The sequence below is a fragment of the Daucus carota genome, chromosome 1, assembly GCF_001625215.2.
Source record: "Daucus carota subsp. sativus chromosome 1, DH1 v3.0, whole genome shotgun sequence".
In the NCBI taxonomy this organism is placed as follows: Eukaryota; Viridiplantae; Streptophyta; class Magnoliopsida; order Apiales; family Apiaceae; genus Daucus; species Daucus carota.
This window is the reverse complement of record NC_030381.2, coordinates 25,411,745-25,430,031: the sequence shown is the minus strand read 5'-3', so window position 1 is coordinate 25,430,031 and position 18,287 is coordinate 25,411,745. Positions and strand designations below refer to the sequence as shown.

Here is an 18,287-nt window from a genome sequence, read left to right as displayed (position 1 = left end):
ACGAAGATGATGAGGGAGATTTGAGACAGGCTAAAAGACTCAAGCAATTCAGTTTTTACACTGCGGAGGAAGAAGCTGAGGAGAGATTTGTACTAAGCGTAAGTTGTATCATGATCCCTGGAAGATCAAGAAGGTTCTTGAACAGAGTGATGTGAATAACTTGTGCAGGCTCATGATCTCGAAACGAATGGTGCAGCAGCATATTGTCAAAGTGTGGGAAAGGGCTGGCAGATTTGAGGATGTGCAGAGACTCGAAGAGGGGGGTGGAATTGATGTTAAAGTGTGGGGAAGAGTTTGTGTTGGCCTTGAAGAAGCATGTGTCTACTGATTGTTATGTTTTTTGTGGTAATTGGAGGAGTCAGTTTGTTTCTGCTAGGGGACTTGAGAAGGGTGATGAAATTGGCCTCTTCTGGTGCAATTATTCTCAGAGCTTCTTCTTCTCGGTCCTTGCTCGCGCTCCTGCTCAGCCTTCTGTTTGATCAATGTGTCTTTCTACTCATCAAGAAGTCAGTTTGTAATTTAGAGGGGTTTTTATATTTTTTCACAGTATCTGAATATCCTGGTGCAATGTGTCTCGCAGGTTCTTCTGCCATTCTTGCTCTCAAGTCCAAATTACTGATGAAGGGCTGTTATAGGTTTAGCAACGAATTAAGTAGTAGTACTATGTTTACAACTTGAGTCAGTAGTAGCATATATTATGTTTGGAACCTTCTTTTCAGAGTCTTTTAGTTTGGTAATTGAACTTTTTGTTTTGTTTAATACTATCACGGTATGTTATGTTTTATTTTTGTATTTCAAACTACTACAGTTTTTTCAATAATATTGTTATTGCCAGTCGCCAGATTTGCTTCTATTTTCCAGACACAGCAGAATCAAAAATGATCCAGCTCAAAAATTAAACTAGCTTTATAGCCCGTGCGAGGCACGGGCATGCTTTAACTTAACGTGTTATTGATTTGCATAGTTTTAACCTAACGTTATTGATTTGCATAGTTTTAACCTTACGTGTTTATGATTTGCATAGTTTTAACTTAACATGTTACTGATGTGCATATTGATTGGGAGAATTGATTATCGGAGGTGTTGTGATTGCTATTGTTTTTATTTAAAAGTTGTAGCTTAGATAATGTCGATGTATTTCATGTTCCCAAGCTTGTATTCAGGAGGTTTGAAACACTTTTCACTGTAATAAGCAGCATGACCCAGAGCAGCCAATAGAGTTTGCTCTGCCAAACCAATTCATAATTTTGTCTGTACACATTAACTCAACCAAGTATTAAAGGAATAGTAGTCAGCATAACATTCTCAGACCCCAGCTGAATCCATATCTACCTGCAGTAAGCGGGTCATATATAGAGGCTCAAAATCAGTAGCAGCAACAGGGAGTGCCTTGATATGGTTCTTTTTCTTCTCCTAACTCCAATAGTTGAAACCTCAGCCCAAGTACTATTGGAATTTAAAAGTAGCTTCATATCAGAGATGTTATATAACAATATTGAATAGTGGCTATAGATGATCATAATATATAGATTGTCATTAAGCAATATTTGTTTGACTAAGAATGTTATTATGTTAATCAATTTCAACTCCATTCCCAAATTGCTTCTTCTATGTAATAATCACTGCAATGCCAAAATAGCTCAACATTAAACCAAATAGCAGAAGTCAGACCGGATCACCTCGGCAATGAGCTGAAATGTGTTAAAGACCTTAGCGACTTTCTCTCATTACTTTGTACTGCTTCCTATTCCGCGCTTCATTGCATCCACAAGCTTCAGCCAGCGCTTTAATAATACTGGCATTCCAATTTCCAAGCTCCAACCCTTCATGAGCAGGTGCGATCCAAATCGCCACAAGATAAACAACCGGAACCAAATCATCCACGACCACGACAACCAGCAGCATCACTTGCCATTGACTCACTATCAGATGTTTCAGGTTTCATATAGAAGCGAGCTTGAAATGCTGCCAAGTGAGCATAATATGCTGGTGGAACTGTCAAAAATATTATAAGTCTAGACGGCAAGTTGAGTAAAATTGACGACAATCAGATATAAATTTTGAAAATAGAACCAGTAAACATTACTACTCACCTATTGAAACAGATCTTGTGCACCTGGCCTAACTGCAAGACACAAAAATGAAGCCAGTTAAATGCAGTAACTTTATATATTAATTTGAATATGTTATTCATGAGCAAACAGTAATAGAGGTGAACTTACGTGCAACATAGATTGTTAGCAAGGGACTAAATCCATCTGTCATGGAACCCCCCCCCCCCCCCCCCTCTCATTTTGTCAGCATGATCGTCAGATAGAAGTCAAACTCGGCGGGGTTACAGATTTTGGAATCCAAACAAGTCCCTGTTATTTCACAAGCAGGGAAACACTCTTAATACTGATACAGTGTGTATAACAACATAGATCAGGATGCACGGAAAAACAAAGAAATACCAGGCAAAATATTTCCACTCCTATCAACTGAATTACGGTTGCGATGATTGTTGGCAAACAACAGGCTGATAATTTGGCTCTAATGAAGCACAATCCTGTTTAATAAGTTCAGTCATGAAAAATGCGACAGATATGTTAGGTTGGACATCACGAGTCACACATTTAAGCAAACAAAAAAAGTACAGATAATGGTAACAATTAAATTAGAGGGCCAAAAGTTTAGAGCAACAAAAATACCACCTTGCGAATTGCATCAAGTTCATACAGAAGAACTTGATAGAACCGCCCCTCACCAACATCATCCCTGCAGTTTGCTCGTCATTAGGCCACGACAATGACAAGTACCATACAAGCACACTATAATACTGAGCAATAATAAATACCTATAGAATATAATGCTCTGGGGTTTCTGTCCAGTTGATTTCGGAATGAAATAAGGAGTTCCCTATAGCACAGAATCAAAACTAATACTGTAAAGAGCTTGATTTAAAAATTATCATAAAGAGTACACATAGGTCTACTATCGTGCATTAGTCAGTCAGATAAGAGGTCGGGAGAAGAACATACTTGATCATGGCCCTGACATAGTTTCTCTATTTGGATCCTACCAGCTCTCGTACAGATCCTGAATAAGCTCTTGTCTATGGGGTTGAGCACAAACCAATTCACCATACTTTGTTATCTCTGGCCAATCTTGTGAAGCAACCACCTGAATTTTATATAACAAATCTCATATCAAAGCAGTCAACCAGATACTATTGTCTGCAAGTCTGTAATTAAAATATGCGTTAAAACCCATAATGGTAAGCATGGGTATCAGAACAAGCTTACACTTTGTAATCTGAAGGATTTTGAACGAAGTTGAGGATGAGAATGACATAGTACACTTTTATTATTTAAAATCCCTTTAGTTTTTCTAAAACCCGTTATTCGGATGGATATTAATGTACTTTGTACTCCAAATGTATCCGTTATGCAGATGAAATGATATTTGCATATTACGATGCAAATGAATCTGTCACTTCAGACTTTGAATTATGGTTTGTTTTTCCATCGACTATGGATTACTATATATAAAATCTTCTGAGAAATATTTCTAGGAAAATTCTTTCATGTGATTCCACTACAATCATGAGTAGTAGCAGACTGAAGGGAGGGGATGCTAAGAGCAAGATACATAGAGCACTCATAAACCAATAGGACCATGAAAAAAAATGAATGATAAATCAGCTTTATTTTGAAAATCTTGCTGCAACAGTCAAAATATTCAGTCATATGAAAATATATGATCATTATCACTCGAAACAGTCAAAATATTTTGATCAATTTTGTTCATGTTTCTTTTATCGCACCGTTATAAACTTATAGACTTCTGAGGAATGTTTTGATTGATTATAATGAAATATATGGACTCCTATTTAGTCAGGAGCCCAGGATCTCGACAATTAGTTATTACAATAATTTATCCATAATTTTTTTAATAAATAAAAGTTATAATATCTAATAGCTATTATAAAGACAATATCAATAGCATCTATATTTTAAAAATCCATTTTATAGAATTTATCTTTTAATAATAAGAAAATATGTAAAGATGGTCGACAACAATCACTTTGTAAAAGAATATCACACTTTTTAGAATATTATCTTGTGTTCTAAAAATCAAGATGTGTGCCATTAATTTTAAATACATTCCATAACTAATCCGAATAATAGTCGCATACCATTATAGGAATGACAGAGAGGTTTCTTTAAAAAGTAAAACTGCAATATGCAAAACTTCAAAATGTTTGACAAGAGAGTATGGTGCACCACACATGTCCTAATTCAAAAGGAAACTCAAGGGAGCTGTATTGTTGTAATTTGACTACTTTTTACTTTATTATGTTAGAGGCGACTCACTGCCCCCCAAGCAAGAAGTATAAGAAAAGAGAAGGTACATGCCAATTTGGTCCAATAGTAACCTGCCTGGCTTATTTAGTTCAGTTCCTTGATATTTTTATAATACACAAGAAGTTTCCAGTTTTCGACAGCAGCAACTTTGTAAAATATTAGTAAAGTAATATTTGTTTATTTGATCTAATTTTCTTAAATTGAAATGGCAACATATGAAAATGGTTAAAGAATATATGCAGACCTTCTTAGCTCAAGCTCAATTCTTCAATTCACCAACGAGAATTTATGATCAAAGCATCCACCCTGGAATGACTCCACTGGTATTCTGTGCCGGTGATGCAGAAGCCATTTGATGATCATTCATTGCTAAATTGTAGCTGTAAGTTTGTTATTGAAGAAATATTATTAGTAAATATTTAACTAAATGTGTATAAGAAGCAGTTTTCTAAATATCTCCGCTTGTAGGCATACCCCATGTGCATTGTATTTTTGCATTCTAGAGACTGGAAAACCCCGTGATCAGGGTATGCAGCTGGATGGCTTCTATATGCAACATTGTTGCTTTCTGCAGCTTCCTATTGAGATTGAACTCTTACATCATTCTCTTCGAGCTACAAAGTACAAACGATTGCCATTAATAAATTTTCAGTAGCTCAAAATAACCAGCAATTAGGGGTGTAATTGAGGCAAAGAGCACACCATTGTTGTCTCACCTTCACTTATAGAAACCATGACCAACACGTATTGCTCTCTCTGCAGAGAAAGAATTCCATAAAAATTGATTGAAAAATCCTTGGGATAAAGATTTAACTATGATCATCGTCACAAATGCAAAGTGATTGCTAAGGTGGATCTGACGTGGCTGCTTAGTTGGAATAAATTGGCTCATTGAAAACCCTTGTTGCAGTATTCTATATAAAGAAAGTAAGTACGCCTGCTGCTGTTATCATCTGTGAGCATCAGCATATCTTCTTGTCCAACATTGATGGCAGACTTTCTCTTCTTGTAATTCGCCTTAAAAGAAGCCTGTTGGAGCCTCTTTATTTTGTCCTCTAGTTTAACATCTGGCTCTGTTTCTATGCGCTTTTGCTCTTGATCCAGTAATTCAATTGCTTCCCTCAGCTTCTCATTGTTGGTTGCATCTCCTTCTTTATTCCCTATTTCCTCACACCAGATTAAAATTAGTTGTCTACTCGACAATGTAACAATGCTGTGCAGGTATCTAAATTTATATACAGGTTTAATAAATTCTACTATTTAACACTTCCTTCGCAAACTTGATTAGACTGGCATTGTGCCTAACAATCCCACCTAGGGCGAAATCTTACCAAGGAGCAACAAAAGGACCACAATCCAACTAAAGAGCACAATCGTACTATTAAAGATGTTCACCATTGATAATATACGTGAGAATAATCGTTCACAACTCAGCATGTACCTTCTTACACTCAAAATATCTCGTAAACAGTCTCTTTATAAGTAGTATGCTAATAACATTTAACACTTTTAAAGAAAATTTTCTGTTACTTCAAAAAGTATCTTACATATCAGTTCACTCTTTAGAAACAAGATCAATGGTTGAACCCTTGAAAAAATCATAAACGATTAATAAAAAGAAACCTGGACATTGTAATGGTTGATGCCGAGGTCTCTGCTCCTTCTCTCTAGATATGTTAAACCCACATTCATCTCCATGGCTGCTGTCTCTACAGACATAGAATTCCATAAATCATCATCAGAAATGGATCGTTGTGGCCTGTGGAAGGCGTATACTTCAGAGCAACTTAAAAGGCTTGAAGTGGAAGGGTTAATAGAAGCGGAAGGGTTAATATCGTGTTTTTATACAGTTCAAAGTGATTGCTGATGTGGATCTGACGTGGCCCCAATTAAAACTACATACCGATGATAGAGTATCACTGTGAACTTTTTTGTCCAGAACCCCCATCCATTATTTTAATAGTTACCCAATCACTTCCGCTCGAACTGAGAGCATATGCCAAGTATTTAGCATCCTTGCTTACTGCAGATACACTCAATGCTATTGTTTCATCGTCACTAAGTTCTCATTCAGATCAAACAAAATCTCTAGTTGTCCATCCAGCCTATCCTAAACCACAGGAAAAGAACAATGGGTAGAAAATCAATAAGAAGTTTTTAGTTTTGAGTAGAAAATATTGAAAACAATAATAATAATTAAGAATCACAAAAGTTGCTATATAGTCAATTAAACAAAATATTATATAGCATTCAGAAATCAGAATAGATGTTAAACAGCTAGTTAGGAGTATTTCAAGCATGCATGCATAGATAGATGCTAGCATAAAAAAATCAATGTACGTTTGTGTCAGTAAAAAGATTATAGAGAGAACAATTCTAAAAAAACAGTACGACAATGTAATAATACGTTTTTACCGATTAAAAAGGTAGTATAAAATAAAGGGGAAAACATTCAATTTAACCCTTTTATGCGTACTATGCTGCTAACATGAATACCTTCCTCTAACCTGCCCCAAGACTTCTTGTGCTTTAGATATCAAATCTCAGCACCGCTCTGCAGACAATTTAGAAACGAAAATACTTGTAAATATATACATATATACTGATAAAATAAATCTCATAGTTGGAGATGCAAAAAAACACAAAAGTTCAAGAATACCTTTGCTCAGCAAGAATTATCTTGCAGCTTCTTGTCAGCAAATTCCACCTCATCAATTTTCACCCTTTAAAATGCATTTTCCATCTTCGGCTGGAAAAATATAACCCATCAATTTAATTTTTTTACATAAATTCAAATTTTTAAGACTTTCGCAATTTCGCAAGCAGACACAATAGAACCTAAATGTGTAAAGTCTGCTCGACCAAACCATTGACATGAACAGAAGACCAAATCTGTATTTAGATCTAACTACTTTATCTTCAAACAACAATGGGTACAGAGCAAATTACAAAAATTTAACATATCTAACCAATACTATTTGAAATAACAAAAATTTCCCCCTTTTTTTTTTCATTAGTAATGCCAGTATAATCCTTACCTCGGCTGGCCCGTTATGTTGCTTCTTTGATGTTTTTTGATTGCCTGACTTGTATAATGGTAGTAAGCAGAACAAATGTAAGAGATTGGCAGAATCCAAAGACCCTTCTCATTCCATTTCCGAACTCAAATTAACAGCTTACATATTGACTTCATACAAATATAGTATCCCAAATAGAAGGCACTTTTTTGTAAAAAAAGAGAGGCTAATTTCTGACAAAAACAACAAATCGCAAAAGGGGGCCACTTCTAGTCTCACCAGGTATTCAAATACTTGCAAGACAAATCTTCCAAATTAAGATAAGAAGACTTCCACTCTTCACCTTACACAACAGAGTATACACATATTAATAAAACCCCATCAAATACAACCATCACAAATCGAAATACACACATATATACATACAAATAAATTAAAATGCATAACCCATATGAAAATAAAGCTAGATTGATCACAACACATACCTCAATTTGAGTTTCAGAGTGAAGAGTGAATGGTACAGGGAAGGGAAGAAGAAGGGTCGAAGAGATCGATCGGTACATGTAAATAATATAAAAAAAAATAAGAAGGGATAAGACTGTAATTTCACACGATTAAATTGGCTCACAGAAAACTCATGTTGCAGCATTATATATACTAGCCTTTAACCCCGTGCAAAGCACGGGCGGGTATATGATTCGTAATTTATTAATTATAATTTAATTCTTAACACCATTTTATTAGTATTTTAGTATTAATGAATTGGATTTTAGTTAAATTATATTAACCAACTCGTTATATCTTCTAACGGAAATTTAGCTTTCACAATTTATTATCTATCTATAAATATTTTTCTATATTAATATGTGACAGTTTATTATTCAATTTAAATCAAAATTTTCATATTTCATATATCTGCATATGTTAGGTAATGGCCCGTGTTTGTAATGAAATAGAATATGTAAGTATTAAATTTCGAGTAGAATACGTTATAATTAAAAAGTAGCGTCTTTATTAGTTAATTATATGTATTTTAGACAAAAGATATTCAAAATTGTATATTTATAATTAGTTATACGTTTATCCATAAGTAATTTTTAATATTAATATATGTTATTAACAGTAATTTCACCTTTTTTTAACTAATTAGAAATTATATTTAAAAAGATATTAATATACATAAGGAGTGTTTTTAGTATATGAAACTGTAGACTTTTAGTTTTAGAGGAGAGTACCGAACCAAAATTTTGTACGACTACAAATTATACCTATGTTGGCTTTTTATAGTATAGTATAGATAGTATAGATAATAGATTAATATATTAAAATATTGTTATAATATTATTAAATATTTGATTTTTAATCAGATTAATTTCCAATCACCTGACTAAACTTGACAATCGATTATTTCCCTTTTTTGGTTATTATATAAACTAGAATGGTGAGAATAACAATCTCAAAGTATGCTGTTATTATTATTTTAATTAACATAATTATCAAAACGTAGGTTTATGCTTATCAACTTTTTAAATAAACCTCCACTTACGAACTTTAGAACTAATGATTTTGCTTCAAATGTATCATTGTATGGCTATGAACATATGTAAAGATAGTCTCATAAAATCTTATTGCTCCATATAGAAAATCTTATAATAAATATTATCAATTGATATAAAATCGACATAGACTAAATTCGAAATATCAACATCCAATCTACTTGATTATAATATAATATCTTATGATTATAGATCTGGTAAAGATCAAATCCATCTGCATAACTAAAATCATTAGAAAACCGTTAAACGCCTGAATTGATTTTTTGAAATGAAGATATTAGCCAAATAATAAGCAGTCATACGATATCTGCACTAATGATCGAATCGAACAAATATTAAATTATTTTCGTCTCTTCTCATGAACACGGACAATTAAATGGTATTTTGAAGATGATGTTTATACAAATATAAACTATTACATGTATTAATTTGCACTTTTGGAAATGAAAAAATTAATATCAGAGCATCTCCAACGGCGTTGGCTATAATCGTTGGCTAAATTGGACCTGTAAAACATTATGTAAAATTTGCTGAACCAGTAAGACATTTTGCTTCAATGGTACTGGCTATATTGGTTGGCTATAATTTAAAAATAGTATGTTATTAATATTTTAAATTGTTAAAATAGAATATATCAATTCAATATGGTAATAAATGATGTACAATCTTCCTACAGATTTTCTTACAGATCTGTAGAGGTTCGACAAATTTAGCCATCCATAGGAGGTTGGCTAAATTTATAGACAACAGGTGAACATGGTTGGAGTTGAGTTTTTGGAGCTGTTGGCTAAATTTTTTTATTTTAAGTAAGCCAACTCACCTTTTAGCCAAGGTTTTTAGATGGTTGGAGATGCTCTCATGTCATCTGTTGACTATCTAATTTAATCACAGATATGAGCTAACTAATATCTCATCAAATCTCTGAGATATCAACGTTACAAGATTTATTTCAAGGTGCTGCGATTTCTTACAGAACTAAGCTGCAAGTATAAATATGAGTAGAATCATCTCCATAAAGCATAGAAACACAATACATTTTCCTCTCTGATAAATATACATAGCCATTTTAATTCAGAAATGAAGATACAAATACGCTTTTCATTTGCATTCTTAGCCACCATATTCATTCTTCTTCCTTATGCTCAATCAAGCCTCGGCACCACTGGTGACATAAACTGGTGGTGCAACCAGACACCGAATCCGAAACCATGCACATACCACATGAGCCGCATTCCCCAATCGGCCAGCACCCCGATTTCGAGAAAGCAGTTCCTAACCATGGCTGCACAAACAGCCTTGGACGGGGTCATATCGGAATTAGCCTATATAAAATCACTTGAGCCAAGAGTTTTGAACAATGCCGAAAGATCCGCATGGTCTCATTGTTTACTCTCGTATAATCTCACAGCCAACTTCCTCCGGAACATCCTTGATGTGAAAACGAAAAGTAAAGCTTCTGATGTTCAAGTACGGCTCAGTGGCGCATCAACAAACATCTTTTCGTGTCGAGACGGATTCGCTGATGTGAACGAGACCACGAACATCTACCCGCTAGTGATCTCCAACAATGTCACGGAGCTGATAACGAACTGTCTGGCGGTGAACAAGGTGCTGTTTGAAGAAGAAAAGAGATTTAGGCCTAAGGAGTTTCGTAAATCTTTTCCAGCTAACAATAGCGTCTTCGATGAGCCGGACTGTGTGGTGGCTCAAGATGGTTCGGGGAATTTCACGACAGTCACGGAGGCTCTGGAAGCGTCAACGGATCGAGAAGATGTCAGTCAAAGATATGTTATACAGGTAAGACAAGGTACTTACGAGGAATATCCTGTTGTGAGGGCCGAAATGAAGAATATTGTGCTAGTTGGTGAAGGTATGGACAACACCATTATCACCGGGAGCAAAAGTCTTCCTCCCCTTGCCGATTGCTCAACTTTCCGTAAGATATTCTACCTTCTTCATAGATTTTCCCAAAATTAGTTTGTATACAGTACTCCCTCCGTCCCATTTTATATGAGCGCAGTATGCCCAGTACTCTTTTAAACTGTTAAATGTTTGACTTTAATTTTTACCATAGAAAATGAGACGGTGGTTGTAATAATTTTAAATAACTGTGTAGTTGTAATAATCTTATATAAAATTTCAGAGGTTTATGGAGACGGATTTATTGCGAAGGACATCACTTTCGAGAACACTGCTGGAATGGATGCGGGACAAGCCGTGGCCGTACTGTCACAAGCTGACCAGGCCGTTTTCTACCTTTGCGGATTTAGAGGTAACCAAGACACTCTCTATGCCGAGACGCAGAGACAATTCTTCCGAGAGTGCGAAATATACGGCACAGTGGACTTCATATTCGGCAACGCCAATGCAGTATTTCAGCAATCCACCATCTACCCAAGTAACACTGACAGAGGACTAGTCGTCACAGCCCAAGGCCGATCCGGCCTAAACGAATCCACAGGGACCGTAATCCAGAACTGCAGAATTGTTGCAGCACCCGATTTCACACCAGAAGGCAGTCCCGCTTACCTAGGCCGTCCGTGGAAAGATTACTCGACTGTTGTCATAATGCAGAGCTTTCTTGACAGTGTGGTGAACCCTGCAGGGTGGATGGAGTGGGAGGGAGCAGACCCGGGTCGAGATTCGACTGTATTTTATGCGGAGTTTGATAACAGTGGACCAGGCTCAGATACTGATGAGAGAGTCCAGTGGCCTGGGTACCATAATATAACAGACCCGGATGAATTAGAGCAGTATAGTATTGATAACTTCATTGATGGGAGTTCTTGGCTACCGGACACAGGGGTGCCATTTGATCTTTTTTAAACTTGGCATAGTTGCATGGCAAAGATAAGGATGGAAAGTGTAAACAGCATCCTATCTTTATTCACAACTGTTGATATAGATGTGCAAGTGATGATTTGTGTAGTTTTATTCTTTGATGAAGCCAATTCAGACAATAGAAATTCGTCCACATTACTGTTTGAAAATTATATACTGCATTGCATGCATTGCGTTGTTGTTACTTGTTAGTACCAATTACCAGTACTCTTGTATTTGTATCATACAAATACAAATTGTATGCAACTGTTTTCACAAAAAACATAAACATCTGTTTAAAAAGTTAAATTTAAAAAAAATAAAACAAACTACCATCTGTTTGAAATATATGTAATTATGAATATAGCAGGTTTATTGCTAATTGATTATTCATTAATATAGAAACACATATATAGAAACACATATACACAAATATATATCAATAATGTATATAAGTTTCCTGAAAATTGCATTAGATATCTTCTATATACTTTGGACTTCACATCACTTGTAATATTATAATTTAGAACAATTATATTTACAATACTATTATTCAAATTGTTTTTTCAATTTGTGAAATTCCGTCAATTGTTGTTAACAGTACCGGTTATAATTCAAATAAACAGAGTTCAAAATACAGTTTGTGCACCTGCATTTCGAATTTTATAACACTTAATAATGTATTTTAACTCAACGTCGTTACCGGCAGTTAACAGAAGTGATGTGAATCAATTTAAAGTCTTTTATGTCGTTTATAATATAATGAAAGTAAGAGTATCGTTCTACGCCAAGAATCAAGAACTCACCTAACATCAATTTTGTAAAAAATAATAATTGAAATTTGTTTTATCTATTATTTTTAGAAACTAAAATTTGTTTTAACTATTGATTACACTAACTATTAAACTAAAACAAGGGTGTTTTTCAAAATTATCGAAGCATGTTAATCCACCACTACACTCATAATAGAATTCTGAAACTCGTTTCATATATTCTGAAAGACACCTATAGAGAACTTGTCATGACCCAAACATAAAAAACAAGTTCTTCATAGACCACATAGTAAGGATGACAAATTGGCAATTTATACCGAACCGATTAATACTCGATTTATACCGAACCGATTGGGTTGTACCGTACCTGAATATTTCGGGTCGGATTCAGGTTTATGGCATACCGTTTTTAACCCGACCCAGAAACCCGAAATTCATTTTATTCCGACCCGAACCTGAACCCGACCAGAAACCCGTTTTAATATATAAATAATTATACACACACATTGTCCTTTAATTTAAAGTAGTTTTGGTATAGCATATAACATACTATATTCCTAATATTAGTACCAAAAATGACTATAACTTTACAAACTATTACATTAAACTCTAACATTATTGAGTTATTATTGTTAAACATATTTTCAGTAGTATGGTTCGAAGTAACTATACTATAGGCCAAGATTTTTCATGCTTATAAGATTGATTCATTTCCTTCTTTGATCTCTAATTCATTCCCAACAATTTCAGCATCCTCTGACCTAAGAACCCTTTGGCTCAAATCAGATGCTAATTATCCCTCAGCAGAGTTTGTGGAAATCAAGGTACATTTGATAGAGATGTACAAATCCGAACCGAACCAAACCCGGAAAAGGGGTCCAGAAGGATTTCAATCTAGGATTTGTTCCGATTTGAGCTCCTAAAGGTTCCCACTCGACACTCCATAATCCTAGCCAAAGATTGGAGTTTTTCCATATCTACACCTCTAGCATAAAGAGAACTTTTGTTGAAGTTTGTTTTGAGGCCTAAGGTTAATTGGAAACACTGCAACAACCTTTTACAGTTTTTGAGGCTTTCTTCATCCTGTTGCAAGAACATGATGGTGTCATCTACGAACTGTAAATGACTGAATTCCTCGGTCTGTTTTTGAATTCTTATGCCTTCTCCCAATCTTAAGCCCCTCTGCGTTGATTTTTAACTCGGATGGAATGGAACGAGTAGCATTTCTAAATTTGTACCCAAAAACTAGATATAATTAAAAAAAATATTAATAATTTTCTTTACTTTAATCATTGCTTTCCAATTTATTTGAATTAGAAATTTAGCCCACAGGTTTTGGAATGAATACTCATACTTTTTCATATTGTTTATCTATAATTTTCTTCATAAAGATAAAAGAATTTAGGCTTATTGATACTTAGAGCATGTTTCTCCGGGCTTAACATACAGTCTTTACGTGAAAATGTATGTTTCTGTAATAAGACAGAAGTTGACTTAAAATTAGAAATTAATCAGAAACCGACTTAAAGCCAAAAGTTAGCTTGAGATACTTTTTTCAGTGAATTAAAATTATTAAACTTTTTCATTGATAGAAATTACCCTTAACAAATAAGTTACCCATAAATCACTTTTATATTATTATTATTATTATTATTATTATTATTATTATTATTATTATTATTATTATTATTATTATTATTATATTTTTAATAATTCATAAATCACTAATAAGTCACAATTATCTAAACAGACATTTTAAACTCCCTGCTTATCACATTAAGAGTCTATTTGGCTGAGTTTATAACTTATGATTTAACATGACTTATGCGATAAGCTGAGAGCTTAAAATGTATGTTTGGGTGATTTTGACTTATAAATGATTTATGAGTTATTATATATATTATAATAATAAAAGTGATTTATGAATAATTTATGTATTATAGGTAGTTTTTATAAAAAAAAAGATTTAAAAAATGTTGTCACTGGAAAAAGTAACTCAATTGAACTTCTCGCTTTAAGTCTGTTTCTATCTTATTTCTAACATTAAGCTGACTTCAAACTTATTACACAAACATACATTTTTCAGTTTAAAATCCAAAATGATTTAAAGGCCGGACTTTAAGCCCAAGCAAATATGCTTTAAGAGTCCGTTTGGATGAGTTTATGACTTATGACTTAACATGACTTATGACTTAACGAGACGTATGAGATAAGTTGAAAATTTAAAATGTTTGTTTGAATAATTTTGACTTATTAATGACTTATGAGTTATTAAAAATATAATAATTAAAATAAAAGTGGTTGATGGGTAATTTATATTTTATAGGTAATTTTTATCCAAAAAAAAAGTTTAAGAAAATTAACTCACTGAAAAACGTATCTCAAACTAACTTCTAGCTTTAAGTCACTTTTTAGCTTATTTCTAACTTTAATCTCACTTCTGACTTATTACAAAAAAGGCACTTTTCAAGTTTAAAGTCGAAAATGACAAAAAACCATTATTTTAAGCGATGACAAACATGCTCTAAATCAGATTAAGTTATAAGTCACGTTAACTCATAAATCATAACTCGGCAATTGAACTCTTAATCACTAACTCCTGGTCGCTGCTATCTCATACTTTCTTCTTTCAAGAAACTTTTTACTCCTTCTGTCCCTTATTTCTTTAATTACACTTTTCTCGCATTGTTGGACACGCTTTTTAAGACACATATAAAACATAGTTTTATAACTTTTTTTTGAAATATATCTTTTTTATAAAATTTTGGATAGTAAATATTTATTTAGACTAAAATTCCAAATAATTTATCAAACTATATTATACGAGAGTATTAGAATACGTGCCGAGCCCCTTTCCCCTGATGTAAACAATTGAGGGGGCATGCAAGAGGGAATTATTTTTCATTTCATTCTCTGTGCATTGTGTTCCATCAATCCAAGTGACTGTGACGCAAGAGATTTATCTTCGATCTCTCCTACTAATTATCTATACATGCATCTATTATAGTATATCATCATCCTCAACCAAGAAACTAACGGCTTTATTCATCTACATAGTGAAAAGTCATACGTACCTATCTCCATGCACTAAACAACAAGAACAATGACTTCATATGGATTAAAAGCTTGATCAAATGGAAACAAGATTCTTAGTTGTATAGCATTTTTTCAAACGACCAAGATAATCACTTAACTAATTGCCAAAAAAATTAGTTGGAGATCATTAATTACTAGATAAAGTTTTTGGTATTATTCAAAAGTTTCTAACTACCCTTACTAACAAGCTCAACAATGAGGTGTATAAATTCATGCAAAATTCTTCCCCATAGGCCATAGAAACACACACACATTGTTTTATAATAGATGTAAACAAATGAATATGCTAGTGATCTTTCCCTTAACAAGATTGGTGACATTGTTCATGGTATGTTCTTATGTTCAATCAAGCCTCAGCAGTACTGGTGACATAAATTGGTGGTGCAACCAGACACCGAATCCGAAACCATGCACATATCACATGAACCACCTTTCTGAATCCAGTACAATGCTTTCGAGAGAAGAGTTCCTAACCATGGCTCAATGCATCGCTATGGACAGGGTCACATCAGAATTAGGAAGAATCAAATTGCTAGAGCCAAAACTTCTTAACAATGCTGAAAGATCTGCATGGTCCAATTGCTTACAATTTTATCATCTCACAGTGAAGTCTTTGACCAAAATCCTTGATGTTAACAGAGGGAGTACAACTGCTGAAATCCAAATATGGCTCAGTGGCGCATCAACCAACATTCGTACATGTCATGACGGATTCTTTGATGTGAAAGTGACCACCAACATCTACCCACTCGTGATATCCAACAATGTGACCGAGCTTATTACTAATTGTCTTGCAGTAAACAAGGTTTTATTTGACGAGGAAAAAGGAACCAACCTCCAGGAGTTGAGTCAATCTTTTTCAGCTAACAAAAGTGTTTCTCAAAACGCAAACTGTGTGGTGGCTCAAGATGGCTCGGGAGATTACAAGACGATTACAGAAGCTCTACAAGCGTCAACTAGGCGACCAGATGTCAGTCAGAGGTTTGTCATCCAAGTAAAACAGGGGACTTATGCAGAATATCCGGTTGTTACAGATCAAATGCAGAATGTTATGATTGTTGGAGAGGGTATGGACAACACCATTGTTACTGGAAACGCAAAAGGAGCCACACTCATTGATTCCGCAACTTTCAGTAAGACATTCAGCTAGCCTTTCCTAGCAGTATAAGAAATTCTGATGATAACTTGAACTACAATTACTCCCTCCTTTTTGAAATATAGGTCGCTGGACTTTTTAACACACACTTCCTAAGTCATTTATACAGTCAAAGGACTTAGAAGTGTGTGACAAAAAGTCAAGCGCCTTATATTTCAAAATAGAGGGAGTAATATATAAGATTGACTTTATAGATTGCAAAGATTGACTTTAATTAATTGTTTTTATGAATTGCAGAGGTCTATGGAGAAGGATTTGTAGCACAGGACATTACTTTTGAGAATACTGCCGGTCCATCTGCAGGACAAGAAATAGCCTTATTTTCACAATCCGATCAGTCTGCTTTCTATCGATGTCGTTTCAAAGGTTACCAAGACACTCTCTTAGCTAGCATGAATCGACAATTCTACCGAGAATGTGAAATATATGGCACTGTTGACTACATATTCGGCAACGCTGCTGTAGTTTTTCAGAAATGTCTCATCTATGCTGGAACAGTGACCACGGCTCAAGGTCGAACCGACCCAAACTCTCCCACAGGAACCGTGATCCAGAATTGTCGGATTGTATCCGGACCCGAACTTCCAGCAGGGCCTAGTCCAGCTTACTTAGGACGTCCGTGGTTCGATTATTCACTTGTTGTTGTTATGCAGAGCTTTCTTGACAACGTGGTGAACCCGGCAGGATGGTTGGAATGGCCGGGTGCTGGTCAGGGTAGATACTCAACTTTATATTATGCAGAGTTTAACAACAATGGACCAGGCTCGGGAACTAATGCGAGAGTCAAGTGGCCTGGTTACCATATTATAACAGATGCATCTCAAGTACAGCAATACAGTGTTGCAAACTTTATTGCTGGTAATTCTTGGCTACCAGCTACTGGTGTGCCATTTGATTCCGGGATTTAAACCGAAAGTCTTTATTCAAAAACTGTAACGATTCTGATACAGATATGCAAATGATAATCTATTAGAATTTAATCTTCAATCAAACATTTCAGAGATAACACTAAAAATTTATAGATTTCAAGAACTCATAGAGTCTATAAAATGAAGAAAACATGGTTATCATCTAGGGAAAAAAATGCAAGTGATTTCATCAGTTGCGTTGGCTTTACTATTCCGAATAAAGCGCGTCATGTAAAATTGGGTATAAAATTTTTCACAAAATGATATGTGTTAAGTTTTGATTGGAATGACCCATGTATTCACATAAATATCACCAATTAAAATATCTCGCCTCAACTGCATGTAACACATAAGTCATTTGCGATGGGAAGTGACCATAATGTTAACAACTAAATTCACAATTAAACTGTTGAACACTTGTATCAACCTTTGATGAAATAAACAAGTAAAGCAATAATGATAATAAACAAGACACCAAAAATTATACGTGGAAAATCCCTTCAATGTGAGGAGTGAAAACCACTGGTCCATAGTCTACCAAACAATTTACCGTAATAAATTATATGGGTAATATACCAGTTTCTACTCTAGATAGAAGTAGAAAATATAATCACC

General features: G+C 34.5%; 2 protein-coding genes, 1 long non-coding RNA gene and 1 pseudogene across 3 annotated transcripts; 2 read left to right on the top strand and 2 right to left on the bottom strand.

Annotated features, from left to right (window-relative positions):
• Nucleotides 1-1,513: 1,513 nt before the first annotated feature.
• Nucleotides 1,514-5,744, bottom strand: LOC108205394 (protein argonaute 1B-like; annotated as a pseudogene).
• Nucleotides 5,745-5,968: 224 nt separating this feature from the next.
• LOC135152730 (uncharacterized) lies at nucleotides 5,969-7,998 on the bottom strand. Its single transcript, XR_010292166.1, has 6 exons — nucleotides 7,849-7,998; nucleotides 7,385-7,706; nucleotides 7,006-7,095; nucleotides 6,843-6,900; nucleotides 6,250-6,456; nucleotides 5,969-6,055 (listed from the first exon to the last, which is right to left on the bottom strand). It is a non-coding gene; the product is annotated as an uncharacterized LOC135152730 (long non-coding RNA).
• Nucleotides 7,999-10,197: 2,199 nt separating this feature from the next.
• Nucleotides 10,198-11,745, top strand: LOC108219802 (pectinesterase). The gene is made up of 2 exons (XM_017393329.1): nucleotides 10,198-10,789; nucleotides 11,063-11,745. The coding sequence occupies exons 1-2, from the start codon at nucleotides 10,198-10,200 to the stop codon at nucleotides 11,743-11,745; spliced, it is 1,275 nt and encodes a 424-aa protein (XP_017248818.1).
• A 4,338-nt stretch (nucleotides 11,746-16,083) lies between these two features.
• On the top strand, nucleotides 16,084-17,672 carry LOC108219793 (pectinesterase 2). The gene is made up of 2 exons (XM_017393315.1): nucleotides 16,084-16,741; nucleotides 17,002-17,672. Exons 1-2 carry the CDS (start codon nucleotides 16,084-16,086, stop codon nucleotides 17,670-17,672), a joined length of 1,329 nt encoding a protein of 442 aa, XP_017248804.1.
• Nucleotides 17,673-18,287: the final 615 nt, after the last annotated feature.

Excerpts from the sequence above, each read along its gene's own strand:
- LOC108219793 (XM_017393315.1), top strand. The coding sequence starts at position 16,084 with ATGGCTCAATGCATCGCTATGGACAGGGTCACATCAGAATTAGGAAGA. Across the intron at positions 16,742-17,001 it reads CATTGATTCCGCAACTTTCA|AGGTCTATGGAGAAGGATTT; the intron begins GTAAGACATTCA and ends TATGAATTGCAG.
- LOC108219802 (XM_017393329.1), top strand. The coding sequence starts at position 10,198 with ATGGCTGCACAAACAGCCTTGGACGGGGTCATATCGGAATTAGCCTAT. Across the intron at positions 10,790-11,062 it reads TATTGTGCTAGTTGGTGAAG|AGGTTTATGGAGACGGATTT; the intron begins GTATGGACAACA and ends ATAAAATTTCAG.